The sequence below is a fragment of the Corvus brachyrhynchos genome, unplaced genomic scaffold (genome assembly GCF_000691975.1).
Source record: "Corvus brachyrhynchos isolate BGI_N302 unplaced genomic scaffold, ASM69197v1 scaffold10, whole genome shotgun sequence".
Lineage (NCBI taxonomy): Eukaryota > Metazoa > Chordata > Aves > Passeriformes > Corvidae > Corvus > Corvus brachyrhynchos.
In genome coordinates this window covers 5944191-5955573 of record NW_008236180.1, presented here as the reverse complement: position 1 = coordinate 5955573, position 11383 = coordinate 5944191, and the positions used below count along the sequence as shown (strand labels likewise).

At 42.2% G+C, this 11383-nt stretch overlaps 1 protein-coding gene across 1 annotated transcript; it reads right to left on the bottom strand.

Annotated features, from left to right (window-relative positions):
- Positions 1–7497: 7497 nt before the first annotated feature.
- HRH3 (histamine receptor H3) lies at positions 7498–11379 on the bottom strand (the record flags this gene model as incomplete). The annotated part of the gene is made up of 2 exons (XM_017735825.1): positions 7498–10203; positions 11071–11379. Coding segments are annotated over 2 exons (1188 nt in total), but the record flags the coding sequence as incomplete, so codon positions are not given.
- Between the last annotated feature and the right edge of the window lie 4 nt (positions 11380–11383).

Genomic DNA, 11383 nt, shown 5'->3' with positions numbered 1-11383 from the left:
CTACTTACTAGGAGTCTTCATAGTGATTTCTGGTTTTAAGTAGCTTTGTGGTAAGTGAATAAGTGCTCTTGACTTGACCATGCTTAACAACTTGTTACCTGTTTTTAAATATTAATTCAAATTACAGAATGACAGGAGAGGCTGTGAACCAGAGATGCTCATGCTGATAGGGTGGGATCCTGTTGTAGTTTATGCTGGATACAGAACCGCCATCCAGCTGCTTTTCTGTCCTGTCTTCCATGGGATACTGGCCAACATCTGCATTGTGAGTGCGCCACTGTGGAAAGGGCTTTGGTGTGAATTAAAACTCCACCCTGACACAGCTAAACTTCATGCCAATGTTGATGTGTGCCTGGCCTTTGAAGAACAGCTCTGTTTCCTGGTTGTCTTCCATGCTGCAGTTTCCAGTGCCATCCCCCAGCAACAATTTTTCCATTTTTAAAATAGGGTTTAAATGTGACTGCACTGTAGAGGTCTGGAAAGACTGCAGTTATTACTTGGAGGGGAGTATTATTATTTGGAGGGGGGTCACATTTGCATACCAATAATGATAAGAGATGATTTTGCAACTCTTGATAACAGAGCAAAGCTCCCTTCAGGCTGCTCTCTTGATTTTTCTCTAAGCAGTTCTGAAATTTATCATGTGGCATGTACCCATTTTTCTGAGTCATAAAACCTAGTTGGTAGGACAAAGGCAGGGAGATTTTCATCAACCTTGTTTTAATGTTGAGGTTGTGTTTGTCCTTTGTTTCCCCACTGAGAGTAATCTTTCATCTCCTCTTTTCTGATTGAAATAGAATTGTCCAAGGAGGGCTTAACAGCATCTGATTTGTCATCCATAGGGTTTGGGTTTTTGTCTCTGCCCTTGTGTATATAAAATGTAGCTTTGACTCCTTGAAGCATGCATTCCTTGCTCAGCTCTGTTCTTTGCACACTGCTGTGTCTTTATGCCACCAAGGTGGGGACATGTATTTGTGTATTATGTACACATTTCCCGACTGATGAAAGAGAACAAAAGAGCAACCATACTACAAATCAATATCATTATGGTTTAATAACTCACTCCTGCCTGGATGTTCCAATTCAGTAAGAAGTAATGGCTGTGGCTGGTTACTTTGTTACAATCCGTTTTATTCTGGTAACATTCAGTTAATTTAATTGGAGCGGGTGGCTTCATGCAGTGGTGACCTGGGCTCAGTTTGGTTGGCCTTTAACCTGGCTGTAGCACTGCAGCAAACTCGAGTGCTGGTACTTTATGTCATGATGAGTGAGTACAACGTGACACAAAACACGAAGAGCCATGTGCTTATTCAAATACACTGAAAATGTTTTATACAGACACAACCATCTTCTAAGATGCAGGTTTAGAAATACATTTTAGATCCAGACTTATTAAGACCAATTGAAAAGCTGAAAATGAACTGCTGAACAAATTATCTTCTGTTATTCAAATCCTATGTGGGGCCTTTTTTTTTTTTTTTGTAATTGGAGAAATCGATAGGCAATTAATGTGCAGGTAACAGTCAATATTTTAGAAAGCATCTGATGGTTTGGGACCAATTTTTGCATATGGAAAAGCGTTGTCATGGTTTAAAGATTTCTCATTTGAATCTTGACATTTGGGTCCTCGGTGCTTAATTACCTTTGAGACTGGAACATCATTGTTTCCCAAATACTTGGGAATCCCCACCCAGTGCTTCCTTTGTACACACACTAATCAGCTATTGACAGCAGTTACTGTTCACTCTCTAAATCCAGATAAATTAATCTTCCACTAAAAGTGGAAAATGCTTATGAAAAAAAATATTTGCATGAGACTATTTAATTGCTAAAACACTGGTTGTCAAGAAGACATCTGTGATATTACAGATGAGGTATCCACATTTTGATTATCTTATTCATTAAATCATACTGGTTTGTGGCTATTCATTTCCTGTTGTTTTCCTCTCTTATAAATCAGGAAGATGAGTTTGGGCAGCTAGAGTGCTCTGTCCAGACAGGACTCACATTTATCACATTTAAAAAGTAACCTGGCAAAAAGTCCCTGTAGTAAATCAATATTTTCTTACTGCATTGCTTTAGAAAATGTTTCTTCTCTTCTCTTATCCACCCCCACAGCAGACATGTAATGGAAGTTTAATGCAGTGGTGCAAAATAGCAATTACTGGGATGCTGAGCTCTGTCTAAAAAACCCAAAATCTGATAGCATTAAATAACTCCAATGCCAGGAGTTGTGGGTTTGAAGCTTGCCCCACTTTGCAATGGGTTGGGTGCCCCATTAGCTGTGCTTATGCCCCTTGTATCTATAGGCTGAAAAAATGTATTTAATTTTGGTAAGCTAACACATCTCTGTTTCTAAATCAACCAACATTTTCTAGCTTCATGAATTAATTTATGGACATTAGGAAAATGGTTTTGATGGATGAAAATTTAATGGGTTTAAGTATTTATTTTTTTTTAATTCCAGTACCTTATGTTTCTGAGTGATTTTTTTAATCTTCTTTCAGTGATAGAAACTGAATCATGGAAGGCTGAGGTCCAAACTTAGCCAGGCTTGGAAAAGCCTACCTCCCACTGAATTTAAACATTCTGAATTAAAATATCTGTCTGGATTTGGACCCTAGCAACTTGCAGAGTCACATAGAAATTCTGTGGCATGACAGATGATCTGGAATTTGGAAAATAATCCTCCAGTATCCACTTCACCCTCTTCATGGAACTGCAGTCCATGGCAGTGTTTAGGAGCTTTAGGAGAGCCCACTCACACATCTCCTATTTATTTTTTAAGGCGTTCAGAATTTCTTTCAAAGTAAATAAAAATTAATCTGTAGATGGATAACAACAATTGCCATGTGAAACATGTACAATTTACTAACTGGTGCTACTAATTGATGTAATTATCACTAATTAACTGTTCTAAAGATAGTGATTTTTGTAATTGTTATTCAATGGCTTGAAGTGGCTTATGAAGCGTAGACAGTTCTAGAATTGTATGTTAAGACTAAATTAAATTAGTGCTACAGAAGTTATTTTCCTAATGTATTTAGCCTGGAATAAAACTGTTATCACATTTAGCTAACCAGGGCTCTTGATGAATGGGTGCACAGTAGAAGATTTGCTTTTAGTGAATATTTAAAAAATAGCTGCATTCCCTCTTTCATGCCAGGAAAGCCTGAGTGCTTCTGCATTAATGGAGAAAATTATTGCAGAGGATCACAAATGTGATTGAATAAAGAAGGAACTTGCTCAGATTTTCTCAGAAAATGTCATGCTTGTTCTGGTCTTTCAGTAAATATATCTGCCTTTTCAAAGGCAGTTTGGTAGATTGTCAGCACACAAATACCTCCTCAGAGTCTGTTGTTAAAGTGGCATTTAGGCTGACTAAAATTTATGTTCTGTGTTCTTTTATTGTGGAGGAGGCAATTCTGATTTGATAACTTGTTATGCCAATATTGGGAGAAATTAATATTGATTACAAATATTTCCTATTTACAAATGGTGGCTGGAAAGCACTTCTCTAAAGTGGTGCATAGTGATGGTTCTCAGTGAAATAACTGCTGAGGTGAAAATATGGTTATTAAGATGAGTCAATCATAATGGCCTTAAAGAGCCAATTTCCCCAGCTTTTAGTTGTTTGTTCAGTACTGCTGGAGCATTCTCAAGAGGTGAGTGAAGGAAGTTTGAATTTCTAGGTTTTTTCGAGGGAAATCAGTATAGTCCCCATGTTCTATGGGATTCTCTCATTTTTGAGGTTGTCACTTCGTAGCAGAGGACAGGAGCATGTGGGACTTGTGAGGGGGAATTTCTAGGGGACTTCAGCTCTTTCTGAAATAAAGATGAGCTGTTCTGCAGGCTTCTGTTTGCATGAGGTCTTCCCAGTGACTGCTTCAGGAAGGATGTGTTGGGTATTTTGGTCCTCTGCTGAGGTTTTATGTTGCCCTGGTGCTGTATTCTTCCAATGAGAGACATCATATTTGACTGCAGACTTTTCCCTATGCTGGAATTAGCTGTGTGTCAGCATTCCTCTGCCCATACAGTTCCGTAAAGTCTTTTGCAACCTTCATTTTGATTAAGAATTTTAATGGCAGCAACAAAAGATCTTGTTCCTTCGTGAAAGCTCTTGACTAACAGCTTAATTCCCAGATGACTGACCACAGGCTTCATAGAAGTATTACACATATTATTTTATCCCTGTATATTTTGAATACAAGCTGTGTCAGGGATATTAAATGGTGTTTTAACCACAATGGTCTGTCAAATTTGTGCTTTTTAGAGTATAAAGTACAAACGATTTTCATAATGGAGGGTGATTGCTCTGCTTTGTCAAACTGTCTTCAATTCACGGACACTGCAGGGTGTACTTTTATTCTCATAAAGAGTACTTTTATTCTCATGTTCAAGGGGTTATATGCAACCCCCAATATTGTTTGTTCTTCAGTAAACAGCTTCTAAAGGCTAAAGCTGTGTGTGAGCTGTTAGTTAACAGCTAAAAAATTTGCCAGAACTGTTGCTGCCCTCCTAGCAGAGAGCTTGTTTTTTGTGAATGCTCAGAGAGATCTTGAATGAGATTATTAACTACTTTGAAATCAGTTTTCCTTCAGTGTTAATTGGGCTGCTAAATCCTAGGATATTGTGTTAAAAATAATTCCAAAGTCAGTGTCACACCAGAGACACATTTGTGTGCTTTAAAGAACAGATGTTTAAGTTATGGGTCCAGTCTGCTTTTAAAAACTCCAGTTTTGTCATGAAGCCTTTACAACACAACCAAAGGTCTTGCTTAGTGCCTCTAAGTCATTTCAAAAAAAAATCAGGTTGTAGCATTTTAAAAATGGTCTTGTTCTTCCCCCACAGATGTGCACACAGCTCTACCTGTGATGTTTGGTACTTGGGTTAAGTATCAGCTCCCTTTTGCACCCAGACTGTGCAAGCAGCTTGGAAATTATGGAGTAAGATTGTGGGGCTTGTAAATAATAAATAATGCTCATGCATCCTGGACTTTAGCAATAAAAATGGTGCTAATTGAACGAGTCATCAGCATTCCTGAGCTTGCAACAAGAGATGTAAGGACAGAGCTGGGGTTTTTTGCCTTTGAGGTGTGTACAGGTCTTCCTCCCTCAGGTGGTGGTGGGTTTGTTGAAGTAAGTGTCAATGATAGTTTTCTATCCCAATAAAATGGTGGTACTGGGTTATAGGTAAGACCTTTCATCTGCAGAATTCCTAATTGCTTTTCTAAACCCCCCGAATTCCTTAATCCTGCAAATGCAACTATATTGACAGAAAATTGTTGTAAGGAGGAGAGGAGGAGATTTAAAGGTTAAGGGAACAGAGAAGTGCTGTGAGTTCCCTACTGTCCACAGGAACATCTGTGCAATCTTGCATGAAAGGCTGGCTTTGTGGTGTCAGAAATTGAGAGAGCTTTTCTCTTTTGTGGCACTCATCCAGGGCAGCTTGCAAAGAGTTTTTATTCTTGTCTGATTATTCTCACATCAGAAGTAAGGATAATAACACTCCTTATTGTGCCACATCTATTTGCAGAACAAGTTCTGTAGAGTGCAGGAAGTCTCTTTTAGGACCAGGTCTGCACTGCAAAGTTGTGCTGGTGTCACTGCTTGGGAGCTGGGGTTATGAAAAATTAATCTTCCCTCACAGAAACCATGTTGTTAAAGTTCTTTCTGGCAAGGAAGTTAACCCCTGATCTTTCCACCCTAGTTCTGCTGTGAAGATGAATGGTCATTTACAAACATGAAGGAAAACCATTAGCATTCTTTCAAACCAATATATAATCACATCTTGCTAATTTCAAAGCCCTTCCCTCCCAGCAAATCTCATTAATTATCCCAGACAGGTGTTTTTCAACAAAAGCTCCTTCTTGCATTCTCTCTTCTTCTCCAGCCTCCTACTTGAGCTAATGAAGCTTCAGTGATGTCTGTGGAACAATGGAGCAATTTGTGTAACTGCAGGTTGGAGAGAACAAATAAGGGATGGTAATTGAGGAAGGGCTGGAGGAGAGGCTGCAGGAGCAAAGTTCCTCTGTCTGTGTAAAGAGATCTCTCATTATTGGTGATTAGGGAGGAAGCATTTACAGAGACAGAAAGAAAGTAGCTGTGCTGAACTAAAAAAAGGGGGTTTTGATGGTTTATTGATATGCAGATGCTGTTCTAGGAAAAGACCACAGACCTCGTTAGGGCAGGCTTTCTGTCCTCGAGTTAATGGAGTGCAGGTTTGTATGAAGAGAGGGGAACTGGCATCACCTCCACACAGCTCCTATGGGAAGTCACTTATTCAAAAAGCTCCCTGGACCTGACTTGAGCAGCTGCATGAATGCTGTTTACTAACACTCTGTGCGTAAATTGGATGCTTCTCTCTGGAATTAGCTGGGTTTCTTTCCTCTGTGGAGATGTTCCATGGAAATGAAGCCTATGTGCTTCCCCAAATATTTGAATCATGTTCATAATTCCTATGTGCTTCCCCAAATATTTGAATCATCTTCATTATTCCAGCAAGTCTTCTTTCATGGTTGTTGAAAACAGGTCCTGCCTGCTTAGCTTATGCCTAGACAATAGGAAAGAGGCATTATTTTAGCAGGTATAACAGATGAATTATACACAGGTGTTTTGCTGGGCTGGTTGACAAGCAGCCCTACCTTGTCTAGCGGTTATGCATTTTCACAATTCATAATGTATTATGCCTAGAATCTCCCAATCCCTGCCTCTTCCAAATACGTATAGACATTTATATTCCAAACACTAAAAATCAGCAGAATTCAAATACTCTTTTAAGCATATTTGAATTAGTCATCAGCTGCTCTGAAGCTTCAGAGCAGCTCCCAGGCTTTTCAATATGAAACCCAGGCTCAGGTGTGACCTCATGTCCAGGCATAAGTAATTATTTTTCTTTTTTATTTGGCAAAGCTAGGGCTCTTATTCCAGGAAGGAATGTAAGTGTCTTCCCTGCAAAATCCAACAATGAATAAAATTACTTTCAGTCAAGTGTAGATAATTCTGCCCATAAGGAGTTCAGAGACCATGAAAATACTGTGCAAAAGGCTCACAAGGAAGGTGTAACAACAGGCACCTTCTTTTATCAGAATGAGTGATCTAGTGGTTCCACCTCTCCCGATGAACAACTGAAGAGAGCCACAGCTGGAAACTGGTGCCTTGGCCACGTTATGACTTTGTCATTTTTAGGCAGACCAGTGGGGTTTGTAAATTACAGGAAGTGTTATTGTTGATGTAACCTCTCCAGATCTCAGCTGCATGTAACATGCTCTTGAAAAGACCTGAAGCTGGAGAGAATTGAGTGATGTGCACTCACCACACCCTCAGGGAGCTGTCAGGAACCTGCTCACCAGAGGTGAGAGAAACTCAGCTGTTTCAGGAGCTGTTTTTTCTGTGACATGTATATCTGCCTTCTCAGGCAAATCCATAGAGGTTTTGCTTCCAGTTGGATTTTATCATTTCTGACAACACCTTGTTCACCATAAAATATTCTGCAAGCTTCTTATAAAAATACTTTATTGATGTTTTCAGAAGGGAGCAGACACAGGGAAAGGTACAAGCAGGCTCAACAGTTCATCCTGTCAATTCAGAGCACACATACTTCGAGGGGTATATTTTAACCCATATATAACAGACTGACAGAACATGTCACAAGTCTGAAATATCACATACACAAGACAAGACATCATTTAGAACCTGACTTCAGATGACAATACTGATCTACTTGACAAATATCACTGGGATACAGTGGGATGGCATTTTCTTTTACTCATAGCAGCAGCCAAAAAGCAGTTTGCTTGCAACAGCAAAATGTAATTGGCAATCACAACATCATAAGCTTTTGGGTACTACTTTACAACATTTGGGTTTCTATTTGTAAATGTAGTTTTCAGACTTAGGATCTTGAACTTCTCTGTGCAATACTGTTAAATAAGAGCATTCGCCATGGCAACTGATTACTTATTTGTGTTACTACATCATTGAGCAGCGTCAGCAGTGGAATTAATCTGCTTTTTGGTCAAACTGCCTCTGTGCCCAAAGAGGTTACAGAAGAAATGAGCAACTCTGATGGGGAGGAGTGATAAAATGTCCAGGATTTTATGATAAGACCAAGGCTAGGGCCCTGGTCTCTTGAATCTGGTGCTCTATCTGTGCAATCATTTGACTATTCCAAAAAAAATGTGAAAATTCAACAATAAAATAATTGATGCTTATGTTGACTGAATCAGCTCAACCCAGGTTGAATGAAGTGAGGTATTTTAAACTCCATATTTCAACTCCAATGAAGTGAGATATTTTAAAAGGAAGAAGGCAAGAAACTGAAACTTGATGAATTTAAGAGGTTTGAAAGGAACACTATAAAAAGGAACATAAAAAACACAACACAAGATTTACTTCTCTCTGAGCTTGTCATTCCCTAACACAGTGCCAGAAGAGTATCTTTAAGATCCTGCAGAACAGATTTGAAAATGTCTTTGGGTTGTCATGGTGGAGTCTGTGGAGAAGCTGGTACTGTGCTGGCACCTTTCACGTAGGCACAGGAACCCTTTTCTGGGGGCCTTCCAGGGCCCATTCCTGTGGCTCCGGGCAGGAGGGAAGCACTCCCATGGGACCACTGGGCAGTGTGTGGCAGGACCCAAAGGAAATCAGACCAGTTTTGAAGCAGGGAGGGATCAGGCAGCGCCAGCAGGGCACTTCAAGATGCTCAGTGCCTCAGAGTCTGGCTGTAAACTCCTTAGGGCAGAGATCTGTCCCTTCCTGAGGTGTGGAAGGGACATCTATTGCACCCCATGGAACAGAGATCCAGATTATGGCTGCAGCTGCTGTAGCAGAAATGATAAATGAGATGTTTTTCTTTTGAGGTTTGTTCTTTTCTTTCTGTATCATCATCTACATGTAATAGGTGTAAGGAAAAAACGCTCCCATTTACGGGAAAGATCAGGTCTGCAAACAGCTAAGCTGTAGTTTAGTGCAGTAGTTTAAAGCCAGACATTTTGTTAGCTTTTATTTTTCGGTTTTCAGTTTATTGGAGAAAAATGCTGGTGCTGCTCAGGCTGACTAGGTGGCAGCAGAGCTCTTTTGTGGCACCTGCGAGTGGCGGACACAGATTTCACTACCTGTGGTTAATGTCAATAAACCCCTTTATCCTTCTATGTGGGATTTTGTTGTTGATAAACTAAAATAAGTTAATAGTGGGCTCTTTTCTGCTTTCCTCACCTGCCCCAGACCACTGCTCCTGGGTTCTTCCAAGGAAACAAGCTGTAGTCCCAATACTGCAGAAGTAAACTAAGGCTTTTCTCATCCTCACACTGGGCTGGCTTCACTTTCAGTAGTTCTGAAGGGCATTGTGAGGCTGAATCGTCAGCTTCTTGGGACAAAGGAGTTTAATAAAAGCCCTTCTGAAGCTGGAGTGGCAGAGAGGGTATAGGACAGGGTTGACAGCCGAGTTGATCCACAGCAGCCAAAAGGAAGTCTCATACCAGAACTCAGAGATGCACTGGCCGTGGCAGCCAGCGCGGATGATCATCAGGAGAGTGTACGGTGCCCAGCAAATCCCAAAAATGCCCACGATGATTGCCAGTGATTTGGCCACTTTCTTGTCTCTAGAGAGCCTGAAGCGTTGAGTCGTGCTCTGGGACACGGTCTTCATCCGTTTCTCTGAGCACAGAGTGGAGGCTGAATTCTTACAGCTCTTTTTGTTGCAACACTTCGGTTTCCTGGAGCTCTCCGAGCTTGTTGCCAGCAGATCTTTGGCATCCAGGCTGGAAGTGGAGGCTGCTCCTTGAGCTTTGCTCTTAGAGAGGTCGAGGGTTTCAGCTGACTCCTTCTGCTCCCACTTACAGCATTTCAAAGAAAGCTTTGCTTCTGGGCTCCTTTCCACCTCCTCAGTGAAGGACTGATTGTGCACTTCATGGAAAACATCCAGGCGCATTTTGGTGCGCTTCTGTATGTTCAGGTAAATGCTTAGGTTGAAAAACATCACGCTGATGAAAGGAGTGAAAAACTCCAGCGTGGAGGCTGTCATGAGGAAATACCAGTTGTAGAAGAACTCAGCGTAGCATTCCCCGGTGGGGATGATGCTCTGGCCTGATATGTACTCCCAGCTGATAATGGCAGGACCATACAGCAGGAAGGCCAACACCCACACCAGCACCATCTTCAGCACTGCTTGCCTGATGTTGCCTTGCTGGGCTCTGTAGGTGACCTGCAAGAGGAAAGCCTTTTCTTACACACAGTCCCACACCCCAGCTGGCTGAGGCTCCTCACAAATGGACTGCTAGCACTCCTGGTAAAGTTGCTAGGCAATATCCCAGCAGACCAACAAATTGGTATGCCATAGGCAACAGGAGCAATTGCTAGATAAATCTCACTCTTGCAGGGAAGATTTAGAACACTCATTTTACAGCTCCAAAATGTGGTGTCTGCTAAGTGGAAATGTACAGACTTGGCTGGAGCCTGGCAGTTGTCTGCGCCCACCACTTGCCTGAGTTGTCCCCAGCTACTCCCTGCAAGTCACAAGAAGAGGGACTTGACAAACTCCTGGGCTGAATCCGTGTTGTATTTGCAGTCAGGGAACGAGCAAACAGCAGCGGATCAGATCTGCCTGTGAACTGCTCGTTACCTCCTGCGAAAAGCTGAGCATTTTGATCTTCCCACACACCCAGGGACCTCCCCACATTCCCTTCCAAAGCCGGCAGTGCAATCTACTGCCGCGGTAGCCAGGGAGAAGCTGCGAGTCTGACTGCAATCCACTGGTTTGTCCTGGAGATAATAAGCTCTTGCAATTAGTTAAAAGTCTGCTTACCTGGCTGACTTGCTTGTACGCTACTATCCCGTCACCTAGGAAGGGGACACCTGCACAACGGGGTCTGAGCCTTAAGTGAGTTAATTGTGCCGGGAATACCAAGCTGAAACCACCACTGAATTATGTGTTTGTGGATGGTTATTGCTTTCCAGGCTGAAAGCTTCGTAATTTCTGGAGGAGTCAAAGAGCTTTTAATTACTGCAGAGAATCTGGAGAATAAAGGAGGAGGAGAGTTATGTCCCTCTCAGCTGCCATGACAGGACTCACCGCTCTTGTCACCGAGAGGAATCTGTCGTAGCTAATTAGTACGATGTTGAAGACCGAAGAGGTGCAGAGCAGGTAATCAACCACCAGCCAGAGTTTGCAGAGGCTTCTCCCAAAGATCCATCTCCCCGTCAGCACATAGGGCACGTACAGGGGGATGCAGAAGGCACCTGCAAGCGGAGGGGCCGTCCCCGGTGAGACTCGGGCTCTGCGCGGTGGCTGCCCCGGGAGATCCGCGGGTGCCGGGTGGGTCCTTCCCTGTGACGGAGGGAGAGGCCGGGGGACAGCGGGAGGGGACCGGGGACTGCGGGAGGGT